General features: G+C 38.2%; 1 protein-coding gene across 1 annotated transcript in view; it reads left to right on the plus strand.

Annotated features, from left to right (window-relative positions):
• Positions 1–17,626, plus strand: part of LOC149010842 (uncharacterized) — a 43,815-nt gene continuing 26,189 nt past the window's right edge. Inside the window, exons 1-2 of the mRNA XM_089163437.1 lie at positions 1–413; positions 4,694–4,809. Coding sequence (XP_089019563.1) covers positions 185–413; positions 4,694–4,809 — 345 coding nt within the window. The 5' untranslated portion in view covers positions 1–184. The remainder of the gene's footprint in view (positions 414–4,693; positions 4,810–17,626) is intronic.

Genomic DNA, 17,626 nt, shown 5'->3' on the forward strand with positions numbered 1-17,626 from the left:
TCTACGCTGGCGGACTACATTGGTTCAGTTGAGCTAAGAATTTCCACTCTTCCCCACCCTTCCTGTTTGGTCTCTTACATTTTTCATTTCTATCCAGTTCTTAAACACTTCTTATCAACAAATTCTGAGGTTTGGAGAAAAACAAATTGTCATCCTTCAATCAGAAAACAGTTGAAAAGGGGCCATGAATCTCTCGACTCTTCAAGTGAAGAACACTAATGGTGGCCCTTTCTGTTCTACAAGTTGCTCTTTTTCAGGCAAAAATTCATGCAAAATGGGAAAGGTCACATCTTTGAGGATGGTAGATGGAAGGTTCGTGGAGATTAGGAATAAGAAATTTAAGGCGTTTCCATATCCGTCTTTGGTCGTAAGAGCCATGAGAAAGGAGAATCGTCAAAACCCATCTTCCTCTGGTAATAGTTGTTTAGGTTTATACATTTAAAATATTTAAATAATTTCGTATTTTTCGCTAATTTCAGCTGGGGCCGTTCAGTTCTATCAGATTGTAAGGATTTGTTTGCTGAATTTATACTTCTGGATCATAGAAACTTTAAGATGATTAAACTCCCCCACTCTTCACAACTTAAAAAAAAAACAATCTTATAATGTTGTTGTCGTATCTTAGACTTCATTGCTATTAATATTCTGAAAATAACCTAGGAGAAAAGTATTTTTATCTCATCTGTTTTGTGTAATCTTTTTAAAACAGACCTGTGATCCAACTGGAATTTTTTTTTTGGGTTGTTGGGGGGGGGGGGGGGGGATGGATCAGATCTGCCTGTTTTGTGTTTTTTTTCTGTTTTAAGTCTTAAATATAGAGATCAAAGTTTTGGGAATTAGCTTACCAGTATCAATGTAGAGTTTTACATCCAGAGTACTCTAGTACTTTTTTGTTTGTAAGCGCCCACTTTCTACTCCAAAAGGTGGGTTTATATTTCAACTCTTAGTTTCAGTTAAGTTTACTGTAATCAGTTGAAGCTGGTGTGGGTGAATTTGGGACAACTAAAATTGATTGGAAGACTATTCTGGACCTTTCTATTACTATACCTATAAAAAAATGACAACTGGAATCAAGTCAAGTCTCAGTTTCAAACCTAATGAACTGGTGTGTTGTTGAATCTGTAATCTATTTTACTAGCTAAGTTTTCTGTGTATCTATTACTCATGAGGATATCATAAATCATGATACAATTTTATCTTTTTTTAGCACTTAACGACAACAAGTATCGATAGGACTTCCTCCGTTCGTGAAATAGAGTAGTATATGTTCACAGTTTGCAACATGTTCTATATGTTGGTTGAAATCCTTTCTCATTTTACCAATGGTTTGAGGTTCAAGCCTGCATGCTTTGAAGATGACTAGGCAAGAACTATTGTTTGATGCATGTGTTGTGAAGCAACTTGGACTGGGCTTATATTTATGTTCAAAAACCAATTCATGTTCAGTAATCTTTAATTGTGCTTAACTAAGTTCTTGTTTCAGTGAATTAATCCACGTATCTACATTTTAGTTTAATTGTTTGAGGAAAGTGACAAATGGCTCAAAACTTAAAAAGGAAAACTCCACATGCTTATCCATGTGAACATGACTTCCCTTGAGTTGAATATTTAAAATCCAAGTAGGAAAATTATTTTAAGCTTGAGGGACTCCTGCATTATCTTGGGCTTCAAGAATAGTGGGTCAAACTAAGCAGTTAAGTGAAGAAATTCACAGAATTAGAAAAAAAACATACAAAACAGAGGAGGAATAACTGCTGTAGAATGAGTGCAAGCCTCGATGCAACAGTTAGGTTGCTCTATTAATCTGATGATCAATGGTTTAAACATGGAACCAGCCTTTTTGAGGTGGTAGAAGTAAGGCTGCGTACATATGCCCTGCCTCAGATCATGCAGTAGTTGGAAGTCTCGTGCAGTCTATGCCGTTTATGAATTACTGTAGAATCTCTATAGAAGACTTATAGAGATCTTCCCTTGCAGAAACAATGAGCAGGAAACACCTGAATGATAAACTATCCTGCAAGCATTTAGAATTGGATTTAGGATCGGTTTCCATTGATTCTATTCAAGACAGTTTGAAATCGGAGGTTATTGTCCCAGCCAGGGTTGGAATTGGCAGGAACTCAACCAAACTTAGTAGAACTTTGTTTGTCTGCAAAATCAAGAAAATTAAAATAAATAAATAAATAAAATGAAAAGAAGGTAATAGAAGGAGGGGTGATTGGATGCTTGGGAACCCAATTTTAGGGTTAGAGTTTCTAGGATAGGTTTCCCTAAAACTAAGTGTTTGCCTAAAATCTTCCTGCGAATAGGTCTAAAATATTATGGGATGTGTGTGGATTTCTAAAGAATTGATGGGAAGATCTTAGAGACAAGTTAGGACTGATATGGGTTGTTGACAAGCTGCCAAGGGACAGTTTGATATACCCAAAATTAATATGGGATGAAAAGGATCGATCTAGAAATGAATCAATTGATAAGGTAAGCTCAGTTAACTAAATCTAGATGGGTTGGATGATTTTGGGGAAAAAAAAAAAATTTAAGGTTTTATGAAATTTCCCATGGGATGATCTTGAGGGATAAAGTTGATGATTGATAGGAAAAGGGAGGGGATACTGTGGTTTGTTTTGGTACAGTTTAGGGAAGATTTTAGGGGTATAGGAAAAGGGTTAAATGAAAAATTGATGGTTTCTTGGATGGATCTTGGGCGATCTTTTCTTGAATCTTTCTCTTCTTTCTTTTCTTTTTTCCTTCTTTCTTCTCTGTTTTCAGATCTGCTGCAAGTCAAAAAAGGGGGTGGGAGGGGTGTGATAGAGAGAAGGGAGGAAATGGGGAAGCCGTAGGGTGGGGGAGAGGTGGGGGAGGGGATGGGAAGTGTTGCAGGGGGTAGGTGAGGGGTTTTAGGTGGGCTGTCGGGGGTGGGGTAGAGGCTGGGATGGGCTGAGATGGGGTGGGTTGGGTTGGGTTCCTAGGGTTTCCACAAGAGGAAAAGGGAGGGGATGGCTGCGATGGCCTAGGGAGGAAGGGGAAGCGGCTGGGGGTGCTTGCACTATCTTGCTGGTTTGTTAAAGAAAGCTTCTGCAACTTGAATCAAGACTCTTAAATCTGCCGTGGCCCTACCAAAGAAGACCACAACCTGTTTCCCACAGACAATATTCAATCTTTATTGAATGTAAACTAAAGTTTACAACTATAGACTGGGTTATTTATAGCCTTACATAAAAAAGAAAGAACTTAAGTCAAACTGGGAGACTCTGTTTAGACTCAACTAAACTTAGAAACCACTTAACTAGTGTTTCCTATATATAACTTACGATGCCCGGTTTACAACTAGATAATTACCACACAATCTAAAGGAACTCTTCTTGAAATAAAAGACTCAACAACATTGAGCCTTGTTGCAACTAAATGGGGTCGACTACATGGATTCTTGCCTTCCAATCAGCTCTGTTTAAGGCCATGCTAGATACAAGAGCCAACCTACCCATATCCTTTCTTACCTCTTCTCTTAAGGTTATGTTAAGTCTGCCCCTAACTCTTCTAATTCCTTCAATCTGGATCATCACTTCTTCATAAAGGGGCATTTATAGCCTCTATTGAATGTGGTCGTGCCACCTCAAACGACATTCTCGAAGCTTATCACTTATCAGAGCTACTTCCGGATTGACTCTAATATGATCATTCCTTGTCTTATCCTTCCTAGTTTTGCCACTCATCCATCTTAGCATCCTTGTTTATTCCACATTGAATTTATCTATATGATTTTTTAACTGCCCAACACTCTGCACCATACATCTTATATGGTAGAATGACGGTCCTATAGAAATTTTCTTTGAGCTTTAAAGGAATACGTTGATCACACAAGACTCAGGACACACCTCTCCACTTCATCTACCCTATCTTAATTCTTTGGGAAACATTATCTTTTATGTCACCTTTTTTTATTTATGATTGAACCAAGGTGCCTAAAACAATCACTCCAAGGAATCTATCATCAAGTTTCACCACCTCATCGTCAGTCCGATCATAACCAAAGTTACAAACGAGATACTCTCTTCGTCCAATAAGAGTCATACATTAAAAAAAGCCTCCTTAGGACTCAAGAACTCAACTAACAAATCAAACTAGGACTTTCAAACTATACTAGACTCTGAAAAATCAAGTTTAAAAATTTGAAATTTAATTCCAGCAAATTATTAGGGCTGGAATCAACCAAAATACCCTTCTTGAGAGTTTGGCCAGCCTTAGGTGCGGCCTAGGGTTTTGGCCAGGTTTGGACCCTTGTTCACATCTTTCATGCTGGCTGCCAGATGCCTGGATGGGGGAGACTTGTTTGGATCTGTGGGGGATCTAGGGTGGCTTCTGTAGGTTGAACACCACAACCAATGAAGGATCCTTGCTTGACCTCACAAAGAACCTTTTTATCGAACGCCTTGGAGACAGCTTAACAAGGGCTGAGAACGCCATTCTAAATTAGAACAATAAAGAGACAAGGTGACATGGCTTAGTTCACTTTTCCATGCAATCAATGATATTTGTTTTCCTCAATTAGCTTTCTCCTTTACTGCACTTTTGAGCATTTAGCTTGACTTTTGTGTATATGTTGGTGTGAGTGCGTGTTTGCATGTGCACGTGATCTATGGTAAGGTTCTTAATGTACAGTAGTTATATTCACTGGGCATGGTTTCTATTGCAGGAAATGATGATCAATCTATTCCGGAAAATGATGGTCCCAAAGGGAAGGATCCTGCTTCTGACAAAGTCATTTCGGACTGGAGAACATTCAGAGCAAATCTTGTTGCACGGGAGCAGGTAAACTATAGCTTTTCCACTAGCCTTATCCAAGTTTCAACTGAAAACTGAGATGAAATAAATCTCAACAGTTCTGAGGTGTTTGTAGGAAACTTCTCATCCTTAGTGGTTGCTAGGTAGAGTTCCATTACATATCACCAGCTGGTGTTTGCATTGCCTTTTTCGAATCAGAGGTAAGCAGGTTGCATATGTTTCACTGCTTGGATTAGTACCTTATATCCGACCGAGTTGCACAAATATCCTGAAGACTCTTAGTTAAGTACATGCTGTAACATGATTATGACCCTACAAAGTTGGAATGGCAGAATAAGGTTCATGTAGACGACCCAATATATTGGACCAAGATTTCCCATTGTTATCTCTTTCCTATTCTTTTTTATCCCTTCTTTTTTGGGTTTTTTTTTGGGGGGCAAGGGAGGAGGGATGAAGGATGAAGGGAGGAGAAGATGGGAGGACCAATGTGATTGATTTTAGATCAAGGATTTAAGTATTGGTATTTGGTATTGTATCAGAAGAGTGATTGTATGATATCTATTATGTGTATCAGAGAGACTTAAGATACGCAAGGAAATAGTCAGGAAATAAAGGATGCGCTTAGGATACATGTAAAATACAGTTTTAAAGGATATAAGAACCTTGTTAGACAACATGTTGATAAATTTGGCTTGCCTTCTAAAGCTCATCTGGAAGATTGCCTTAGACATGTCTCCATTGGGCTATTTGGGTTCACTTTTATCTCCTCAAATCTAACTTGACCTGGACCGTTCTTTCTCCTCTCGATCCCTTGTGGGTATGGAGGAAGCTCCTCCTCTTGAGATTGCTCGCCCTTTTAGCCATCTCCACTGGCTCATCTGTCTCTTTGTGGCTTTACTTGTGGCATCCAATGGGTATCCTCTATACTCTATTGGGCCCCCGCACTGCTTATGAGTCTTGCATCCCTAAATCTACCCTCTCTCTCCATGTTCATCACTAGTGGCTCCTAGTCCCCCCCCCCCCCCCCGCAGTCTCACTCAAGTTTGGTCTGCCCCCCCTCTTGGATATCCCCCTTGACCTCGCTGTTTGGATCCCCTCCCCCACCAAAACCTTCTCTATTTCTTCAGCCTAGAACCTTCTCAGATCCCCTTCCCCCCGTCCCTTGGGCCCCTTGGTTTGGTTTAAAGGGTACATCTCTTGCCCTTTCCCTCACCCTTTGGAGAGCCCTCAACCTTGGCCTTCCGACTCAATCCTTTTTCATTAGTTGCCACATCCTGGCTAACCCACCCTTTGTTAGACTGGTTCAGAGGATTTCGACCACCTCTTCTTCGCTTGCCCCTTTTCCCGTCCTTTTTGGGAAAAAGCCATTACTTCTATTTGGATCCGTTCTAGATGCTGCTTTGGTTTTGCTTGAGATTGCCTTGGATTTTGAGAAAATTTTCTGGTTCAACTATCTGTGTCTGTGATAGGGCTAGTAAGCTGGTTTTTAGTGCCACGATCCACCACTTGTGGTGGGAGCGCAACCTTAGGAGATAGACTTTCAAATTCTCTTGACATGATTTGGAACGCCATTTGCTTTGATGTATTCTAATGTTGTCCCCACCCCCCGGTTGTTGACACCCCAAGCAACAGGCTCATTGTCATCTCTTGAGGTGTTAGCTCCTCACTCCGGTCTCCCTCATGAAGGCCAATTCCCCTCTGCTTCCCCCTTGTACATTCTTCTTGCTGTTTAATTTATAAAAAAAAAACGTGTAGATAAATTTCAGCTTCAACACAAGGATTGGAATCGTTTTTTGGGTTGTTTTCATGTTGGATAGTATCCCTCAATTCAGATCATAGAGAAAACCAAGTCTCCAAAACCTTCGTGCTACTCTCTGTTCAAATCCAACTCATGGTTTCTGTTTTGCAGGTTTGAAGGAGGCATATTCAGGTTTTCTTACTTGTATCGTTGTGTGTTGGTTCTATATTAGGCTGTATTGGTCTTGAACTGGACCGCATCAACCTATAAAAGGAAGATACAAAATAAATAAATAAATAAATAATTTTCTTAAGTATTGTATTGATACTTATAGTCTGATACTGGTACATATTAGCCATTATTATACATTACTTAAGACCCTAAATAAGATATTAGTTTTTCATTCATAGTTTTGTTACTGCACAATCAGTTTGGCATCTTCTAGTTCTGCCATAGCCCCATAACTAAGGTGAAGTGGCAGAAATTGCAGTTCCCCCTACTCTAGTAACACGCTCATCCTTGTGTTGCTTTCTGTTAACATTTCTGGCCGCTTCCAAGGAGCTTTAGCTGTGGCCGGCTGTACACACTGACACTGTGGTGGTTTTCTTCAAAGTAACTTTGCATATAGAGAATTTGTTTCCTTTCTTTTAGGGCTTCTCTTTTGCTTCATTCTTTTATCTGAGGTATATCCCTCTTGAGAGAGGAATATAGGAGCATTTGCAGTAGTATTGTTTTTATTACCTTGGCGACTTTCTGCCTGAGTGAATATTCTGATCTGTGGTTCTCTTGATTTTGTGAGTCTACTAGTTTCTTACTGCCCCCGTGATTCTCATTAGGATTGTTTTTTCTCGTGTATTTATGCCCAATATATGGTACTTAGTGTTCTGTTCAGATTCTTACTTTTTCCCTTTCTTTGTCAAGTGTTTATGGTCCCTTTATTTTCTTTCTGTACTTGGATCGAGTGGTCTTTAGGCTCTTGGTCTTTTTGTGTCTTTATGTTTCCTTGGTGCGATCTTGTTAGTCTCTTGGCTGTTTCTTGTCATATGCAAATCCAGTGGTTTCTGCGGTATCTTGTAGTGTTTACTGTTTAATTGGCCAATGTCTTCTTTGTTGTGATTTCATGTCAAGTTTAGTATGTCAGTCTTAGCTGTCAGGGTTTGAGTCTTTCTTATTTATCTTTGTGTTTGTAGCAGTACAGCGCTGGGGGTTCTACAGTCTCAGTTGTTCTCCTGGTCTAACATCTTTTGTTGGAAGAACATTAGGGTGGCCTGGAGGCCTTTTAGCGTTCCTCTCCTAGTGAGGTGGAGGAAGGTCTGGTTCTGGATGCAGATTTTGCTAATACTGCCAATTGGAAGGTAAAAAAATAAAAAACAATAATAATTAAAATTGAGTTTTTTAGAATGTAGCTAAAGTCTACTCATAGCAAAACCATGAAAATGCCTCTGATTAGAAGTGATTAACCAAAACTAGCAGGGGTCGTTCCACATGGAGGTGACTGTCGGATAAAGGAAATCCCCCTTGGCTTTGATTGGGAAGATCTGTTATTCACGTTTTGATTTTTCTTGTACCTTCATACAAGGACAACAACGAATAAAGGAACTCACTGCACCATTTCTTTGCTTTGATTGGAGGATCTGTTAGCCACATTTAGGAGCCCTTGTAACTTCATACAAGGTCAACGGTGAGAATTACTAAGAGGATACATGTGTTTTGGGAGGTTAGATTGCATGTCTAATGGGGGATCTTTTTAAGTCCCTATCTATTCGGCTATCCCTTTGGCTGGACTCAGGGCATCCCCCTTAAAATGGCTATGCACCTTGCATGCAATGGTGTTAATCCTATCTGCATTGAGTTTGTTTCTGCCAAGCTGCTGCCTTTTGCTTTCATTGCAGGGTCATAGGCCACAATTTGCATAGCTTCGATGCCAAAGGTTCTTTTATCCATGGCCTGAAATCTCATTCTGTTTGTCCATCTTCCTGTGGACTTGAGGGTTTCTTCTTTCAGTGCCACTTCAGCGATTGGCTCCATTTTGGAGTTACCACTGTTCAACCTATCCCCATCACCCAAATGGTTTAGGCTGCAAAAGCCATCATTGTTGATTGGGAAATACACTTCTCTCGTGGATAGATTGGATGCTGGTAAACCTATGTGCTACCATTACGTCTGGGGGCTTGTGGACTTTTGATGCAACCAGGAGTTCAAACCCTAGCCGAAATACTAAGTGGGGCCCACTAAGTAGCTCCATGAAGCCCCTTAAGCTGGTTGAACCCCCTAGGCGTATTTAGGGCATTTTCAGCCCTCTTTTATTGCTGGAATTATTTACAGATTTAATCCTAGACTTTAATAGTGGATAAAGATTTAAAAAATGATGTGGTGGATAAAGAAAAAAGAGTGGGGATGTTAAAGAGTGGGGAAGGATAGCACAAGCGTAATGGAGAAAGAGTGAAATATAATTGTGCATATGCACCTCAAGTGGACTAGATGAAAGTCTAAGCTAGAATTTTGGGAAAATATGGGGGATTACGCAAGGAATTCGCAGGAGAAAAGATTATCATAGGAGGTGATTTAAATGGACATATTGGAAAAGACAAAGAGGATATGAGAGTGTCATGGAGGTTAGGTTTTGGAGAAAGGAAGACGGGGGATTTCAATTTTGGATTTTGCTACGCTTTTGATCTATCTATTATAAATACTTACTTCAAAAAGAGAGATGAGCATTTAATTACTTTCAAAAGTGGACAGCATAGAAGCCAAAAGATTTCTCCAACTAGAAGGACTGAAGATTGGGCAAGGATGCAAGGGATACGGGGAAAGCAACCGCACAACATAGACTTGGGCTTGGATATGTGCTTAGTCCCAAGAACATATAAAAGGTCCAAGGTAAACTATCCGAATAAGATGGTGGAATTTGAAAGGAGAGTACCTAAATCCTCGTAATGAAGTAGTCAAACAAGGAAAATGGGATTTTAAAGGGGATACCAATGCAAGGGAAGAGATGGCAGGAAGAAAGTGGCTAAAGATGTCTAGGTGAATCAAAGGAAAGATCCATTCTTATAGAGAGACGTGGTGGTGGGATAGTGAGGTTCAAGCTGCCATTAGGAATAAAAAGCTAGTTTTAAGACATGGCAAAGAACTAAGGATGTTGAGGATCTTCAAAGGTATAGGTTAGATAGAAATGAAGCTAAGAAAATTCGGGAAAAGCAAGGGAAAGGAAGATGAAGAGTTATACAATAAGTTGGGCACAAAGGAAGGGGAAAATCTATTTATAAGATAGCTAAGATGAGGGATAGGAAGAGTAGAGATCTTGACCATGTAGATGTATTAAAAATGGAGATGGTAAAGTATTAGTTTGTGAGGAGGATATTAAGAAAAGATGGGAAACCTATTTCTCTAGTTTACTAAATGAGCATTCTTCAAGCACTTATGGTTCGGACGATTACACTTTTCACCAAGGCACCGGTGTCCGAACTTATATTCGTAGAATTTCGATGTCCGAAGTAAAAGAAGCTTTAAGGAGGATGAAACTCGGCAAGACACAAGGTCCGATGAAATCCCAATTGAAGTATGGAAGAGCTTAGGAACCCATGGACTAGTTTGGTGACTAAGTTGTTTAATAAGATTATGAGCACGGGAAAATGCCGATGATTGGAGGAGAAGTGTTGTGATTCCAATTTACAAAAATAAAGGAGATATTCAAAGTTGTAATAACTATAGAGGCATTAAATTGATGAGCCATACGATGAAATTATGGGAGAGAATAATTGAAACCCGGTTGAGACACTTAACTATAGTTACGGAGAACCAATTTGGGTTTATGCCGGGAAGATCTACAACGGAGGCTATTTACTTAATTAGGAGACTTATGGAAAGGTATGAGAATGTGGAAAGACCTTCATATGGTATTTATTGATCTAGAAAAAGCATGAAGAGTCCTAGAGCGTTAATTTGGCAAGTACTGAGAAAAGAAGTGTTGCAAGTAAATATGTAGATATAGTTAAGGATATGTATGATGGTTCGGTGACTAGTGTTAGAACAGTGGGGGACAAAGTAATGAATTCCCGATAACAGTGGGCACACAAGGGCAACTTAAGCCCATATCTATTGCACCGGTAATGGATGAATTAACCAAAGACATTCAAGATGAGGCCCCCGGTGTATGCTTTGCGGATGATATTGTGTTGATTGATGAGACCCAAGTGGGGATTAATACCAAATTAGAATCAGGAGAGAGGGAACAAAAGGAAAAGAGAAAGAGAAAAGGAAAGAGAGGGAGAAAGGGGAAGAGAAAAGAGAGAGGAGAGGAAGGAAAAAGAAAAGAGGGAAGAAGAGAGGAAGAAAAAAAGGGGGAGAAGGGAGAGGGAGGGAGGAAAAAAGCAAGGAAAAAAGGAGGAGAAGAGGGAGGGGGGAAGAAGAAAAGAAAAGGAGAGAAAAGGAAAGAGGAAGGGAAAAAGGAGGAAAGAAAGAAAGAAAGAGGGGGAGGAAAGGAAAGGAGAAAGGAGGAGAGGAAAAAGAGAAGGAAAAAAAAGAAGAGAGGGGAGAAAAGGAGAAGGGAGAAGGGGAGAGAGATAGTGGGAAAGGTATTGTGTTGTTGTGTTCGAAATTTCACAGGTTTCAACACTAAAACTTGTTTTTCCTTGGTTTTTGTTGATTTTTATCCCATTTTTACCTCATTTCCACGACTACTTTGCCTTCAAACACCTCTTTTGCTCCTTTTTTTGCCTTAAAACACCTTTTAAGCCACAACAACAATTCATGGGCCTAAGCCCAAACTACAAAGGAAACTCTTCTGCAACAGAATGTGAAGCATGAGCCATACCCAACAGTTTCATACTTCTCATTTTTTCATCATTGTTTTCTTCTAGCCTTAAATGATTTTATATTGCTCTGAAATTAATTTAAGTTTAGTTGAGGACTATTGATCTATGATTATGTGTTGTTAAACTTATATTTGATTATTGTAAAATTTTTTTTTAAGTTTTTTATTTTAAAACTATTTTCTAAATTTCAAAATACATAGGTATACATGATATATGGGCTTGAACTTAATACATGTGAGACGCCATCACTTGATCTAGTTGGTCATTTTATTTTACTGACTTCTTGTATATATAAGCATTCTATCAGACAATTCATTTATGCTAGTAGTTCTATGCGTGTATGCAATACAGTTTGTAGTTGTTAGAACCAATCATTTGTTAGTTTACTTGAATGATAACTTTTGAGTAGTTTTTTTGGGGCAAAATACTGGTGCCATTATGTTTATTATGATTCATATAGGTAGAAGGCAATAAATCAGATGAAATGGAGGTCATATAAAGCCCAAAACCTACTTTGACACGACCCCAATTTTCACAGGCTTGGTGTGGCCCACATTATGGACATTCAACTAGGGCACGTGACAGTTCCTCTCTTTATTAACCTATTTATAACCACTAAAAACAATGTTAGACTAAACATTTCCAAGGACTAAGACAGATAACATGTTTGACAGTTTGACTCATAAACATATGTATACAAGTCCAAGTTTCGTTATGTTTACATTTGAGCTTTATACAATATCTATTTAAGTACATACAGTCTCAAAGGAATATATACATCCACAATTCAGTTAGGCAAACATCAGTTTCAACAAAAAGAAAAAGAGTTTTCATCTTCTACTTTAAAGGCATTGTGAGGTGGCAGCACCTTTGCCCTTGTCATGTATCTGAGGACCTATCAACATTTACAATAGTGAGCTTTGCGGCCTAGTAAGCAATATAGACAACCATGTAAGTAAGTCAGGCAATTCATCATGCATCAATTAACACATCAAAGTCATATAACATCATGCATTCCAATTTTCTTTTCATTTTCATTTTCCTTTTCCTTTTCCTTTTCCTTTTTTCTTATTAAACCAGACCTAAGCGCTACCTATAAAGAGGGCACCATCAGTTTAAACCACACAAGTGGCATCAATCTCAGTCTCACTCTTAGAGGTTCTCATTAAGAGATTTTCTTTTCAGTCTTTATAGAAGCCATTAACATTTTATTTATTTATTCTTATTATATTCAATTGCAATATTGCATTACTATGCTCTGTCCATTTCAATGTATCTTTTGCATTTCAATCATCACTTAGTCTTATCTGAATAAGAATAGACACAATTCATACATTCCAATCATTCAAATCTGAGAACATGATAATTCTACATTTAACAAGCATAAGCATCATTTCAAATTCATAATTCAACATCTCAAGAATACTATCGGCATTTCAATTCAAGCAGTTCAATCAAGTCATTAAGCTGTCATCCGATCCCATGCGTTTTTATTCCATTCACAAAGCAATATATCATGTATTTCCATAGTTTGTATAAGTGCATAAATAAATATATTAACATGTGAATGCTACTTGTCTACTAGGTGGAATCACCCACTTATAACATACATAGGTTGGTCAATACCACCTATCTGTTCATATTCCATGTTCGTTTCTTGATCTGGCATTAGTTGAAAAGTCTATCTTCTCTCCTGTATTCCAAATAATTGTCGGCTATTTTCGAGTACACGGGAGCCAACAGGATTTTCCCTTTATTTTCTCTCTCCTTACTTTCTCTTTCCTCTCTCCTCTCTCTTTCTCTTCTCTCTCCACTCCACTTCCACGCACAGAACAACTAACTTTCCACTTTATTCTCTCTCTCCTCATGTCCCTGTCATCCTCTCTCTCTTCTCCACTTAATCTCTCCTGTACCTTCCCTCTGTACTCTCTCTTTACTCTCCACTGCACGTTCTCTCCACTTCTCTTGTCTCTTCTCTCTCCTCGTTAACAGTTTTGCAGTTTTTTTTATTTCTCTTCCTCTTTCCTTTTCTCCTCAATTCTGCTTCTGAACTTCTCTTTATCTTTCTCTCACCTCTCCTCTCTCTTTGAAATCTCTTAGTTTTACACGCATGTACCACTTTTCCAACTCTCTTTGTATACTATCTCAACATTTACACGCAGAACACCACTTTCTTTTGTATTTTTAACTTTTGTTTACACGCATAACCGCCTCCACATACTTATCACTTCTCTCCTCTCTTCCTTTTTCTCTTAACACCTCATTTCTTATTTCCTAAAAATCTACCACATACTTGAATGATAACTTTTGAGTGGTTTTTTTGGGGCAAAATACTAGTTACATTATGTTTATTATGATTCAAATAGGTAGAAGGCAATAAATCAGATGAAATGGAGCTCATATAAGGCTCGAAACGTAGGGTTGAAATTAAAAAAAAAAATACCAGGTTTACACCGAAATTTCGGTCGAAACCTGAAAATTTTGGTTTTTTGCCGGGCCGTAAGTTAGATTTGACCGAAAATTTCTCCATGATTTTTACTTATTAATTTGAGCTGGTTTACATTAGTTAAGTTTTGGATAAGATAAGATGCTTATATAAAGAGGGTTCCTATCTTTTAGGAGGGTTCTTTGTTTTTAGGATTTTACTTTTAATTAGAAGTTGTCTTTTATGTAATTGGTGGTTGAGTGTTCTAAAGAGTTCCGTTTCAAGTGAACTTCCTTAGGTAGAGTCTTAATGTGGGCCCTACCAAGCCTATGAAAACTGGGGTCATGAAAACCTTGGAGAAGATAAGACTCTTATATAAAGAGGGTTCGTATCTTTTAGGAGGGTTCTTTGTTTTTAGGATTTTACTTTTAATTAGAAGTTGTCTTTTATGTAATTGGTGGTTGAGTGTCCTAAAGAGTTCTTTTTCAAGTGAACTTCGTTAGGTAGAGTCTTAAGTTATTTAGTCTTTTATTTTCAGTATGTGTCTTTGATTATTTGGATTCCAATTCAAGAGTCCAAATTATGTGGTGGGATCCTTGTTTGCTAATGAATGCCACATAATATTAAAGTCTTTAAGTAAGCTATAAATAAGCCTATTTTTCTTCCTAAATCTCAAGTCTAATTGAATAAAATTAAAGTATTCATGAGACACAGGGTCGTGGTTCTCTTTGGGAGGGCCACAACGATTTGTGAAGTGTTCGTCAACAATCAGCAATCAATCTCAAGTTCCAGCAGCCATTAACAAATTCCAGCAACCATTTTCAGCCTTCAACCAACAATTCCAGCAAGCATCCACAGCCCAACAAGAACGGCCCCTCCCCTAACGTGTGATCCAACCAAGGTCCCTCTTCCCATCGCAGGCCTTCTTGAGAATTACAAAATTTTCTGCAATTCAATTTTCTTGGATCTTGCGGTAGCCCCTCTCTTCCCCCCCCCGCCTTCCCCTTTTTTGTTTGTATTTTACTTTGTGGTTCTTGCAGCAGTATTGAAACAGTAGGGGGGGGGGGAGAAAGAAAAGAAAAAAAGACTGCAATGGAAGTAAGGGAAAAAAAGAAAAGAAAAGAAAAAAAGAAAAAGAAGAATAGAATGAAAGAAACAAAAGAAGAAAGAAGAAAGAAAGAAAGAAAAAAAGGAGAGAATTACAAGAAACCTACCATTTCCATCCCTTTTTCATTATTCCTTGAGTTCTTCGTTTCACTTTAGGTCCCTGATCTTTTCCCATCCCATCCTTCCCAGATAATTTTAGGTTACCCTATAACCACCCACATCCTTCCAACTAACTCCAAATTATTTAACTAAACTATTCCCCCCATTCCCCTTTTGGGCATCTAAACCCTTCCCATACCCAATCGTAGACTTCCTTTCCCTTCCCAAATAATTTTTGATAAAACCCTAATTTTTTTCCTTTTCCAAATTAACCCATCGTATATAATTTTGTTAAACCCATACCCTACCCATAACTTTCATATTTGGGATCCATCATTGTTCAACAATATTATCCTTCTCACCTAGATCTGATAATTACTTTGCTGGTTCAAAAGAAGATTATACTGCGCATACCATTAATTTTGGGGAAATTATTCCAGAATCCCTTACCCCTATAATTGGTTTTACATAAACTTCTGTATTAAATTTGAAGCCAAAATTTACACTACGCCAAAGACCTTTCATTACATGACTCTGTCTTGTCTAAAGTATAGCTAGAGGTTGTCAAGGGAAAAGTCTCTTGTAATCTTCCTACAAAGACGTTATTGAGAGTAGTGCCTTGAGGGTCTTTTACCCTCTTCCTTTTCCTGGTGAAGTGTTAAGGTTTGACCAAAGCCTTTCAGGGTGATGTAACCTTAGTAGTGGAATTCAATAGCCAATATCTGTATAAGAAGCTCTCAAATTTTGTATATAATATGGATTCTGGGAAACAAGGTTTTGCTATGGGGTTGTATCCATATTCCATGTATGATCAAGTGATATCCTTTGAAACAGATGAAAAAAGATAGCGCACAAAGAAGACGTCTTCAATGACTTTTGTTGGTTGAGTTTTACTAGGAGTTCAACTCTATTAGAGTTTTTATTCATGTAAATTTCTATTTCTTGTTACCCAAGTAAGGGTATTTATGTAATAGTGTTCTTTCCACTTTATTATACATAAAGGGCTTGAGATCACACTGATCAATTCAAGCCATTATACCAAAATTGTGTTTTTCAACATGGCATTAGAGCCTAAGTTCGATTAGGGAAGAGAAAGAAAAAAAAAAAAAAAAAATCTCTTTCGTTGACGAAGACCTTGCTGAAAATATCCACTGCAACCTCATCTTCTTCAGCAACTGCTCTGCCTTTGTCTTCCTATCGCCCACACTCGAACCTAGTCCCAGAAGCCATCGCAGAAACCTATCCCCCACAATCGAACCCATCTCTGCCCTTCTCTTCCTTCCGTCTTCTTCTTCTAGTTTTTTTTTTCCTTTCTTTCTTCTTCTGAAACGCGTCGCCATCGCTCACACTCGACCCATCTTTGCCCTTCTCTTCCTTCTGCCTTCTTCTGGTTTTTTTTTTTCCTTCTTCTAAAACGAGAGCTCCTTAACACCTATCAACCCTTGAATTAACATGGACTAGACCAGCCCAACTTTAACTGATCCATATTTTAGTTTTTTCCCTCCTAACCTACGGTTCTATTAGCCCAAAAAAAGAAAGAAAAAATACTGATGTTTCAGTGGCCTTGTTTGCAAATTTGAATATTTTTAGGGACCTAATTGTAAGTTTGCATATTTTCAGGGACCTAATTGTAAATTTGCATATTTTCAAGGACCTAATTGTAAATTTATATATATATATATATATATATATATATATATATATATATATATATATATATATATATATATATTTTAGGGACCTATTTGTGAATTTGAAATATTTTCAAGGGCCTATTTGTGAATTCAGATTTTTCAGGGACCTATTTGTAATTTCCATAATTCCACTAAAAAAACAAAAACCATGGTGTTCCTTATATGCACCTTTTTGAATCCTATCATTCCCTAGATTTGTTTGGATGATTTGGCTATTGCATTCTGCGATGTTTTAGTTATTTTGAAAGGATGAAGACTGAAGAATTGCAGACATTTTTTAAACAGGGCAACTACCGATGATACTACTGCTCCCACTAGCTCCAAACATTACCCCACTCTTCATCCTCTTTTGGTAAGATTTGATGGAACAAATTATTTGATCTAGTCTTAATTTGTTTACTTGACTATTGCCGGAAGAGGACTTGTTCGATACATTACGGGCGCAACTATCATGCCTACCACCACAAGTGTTTCACAGGATCAATGGATCTCGAGTGACTCCCTTATTATGTCATTCCTTTTAAATTCCATGCATCTAAATATTGCCTGTAGATACTTATTACTTGATACTGCAGCCCAAATCTGGAAGACTACTATTGAAACATATGGACAATTGGGAAATGATGCACAAGTTTATGAGCTACGGAAGAAGCTTCATGAGACTAGCCAAAAGGAACTGACTGTGGCCAATATTATGTTGAGTGGCGATATCTTTGGCAGGAGTTGGATCATTATAGGGATTATCACCCCACTAATCAGATGATGTGGCTACTTATAGGAAGCACGTTGACAAGATTCGGGTATATGACTTCTTGACAGGTTTGAATGTGGTGTACGATCAGATCAGAGTGTAAGTATTAAGTCATTCTCCCTTTCCTACACTATTAAAGTCTTATGCCCTTATTTAGTATGAGGAAAGCCATCGATTAGCCATGCTTCATGCTCCTATTGTGGAGAAGTCAAC

Source organism: Hakea prostrata, chromosome 7 (genome assembly GCF_041222555.1).
Source record: "Hakea prostrata isolate BN-2017 chromosome 7, UWA_Hpros_2, whole genome shotgun sequence".
NCBI classification, from domain to species: Eukaryota; Viridiplantae; Streptophyta; class Magnoliopsida; order Proteales; family Proteaceae; genus Hakea; species Hakea prostrata.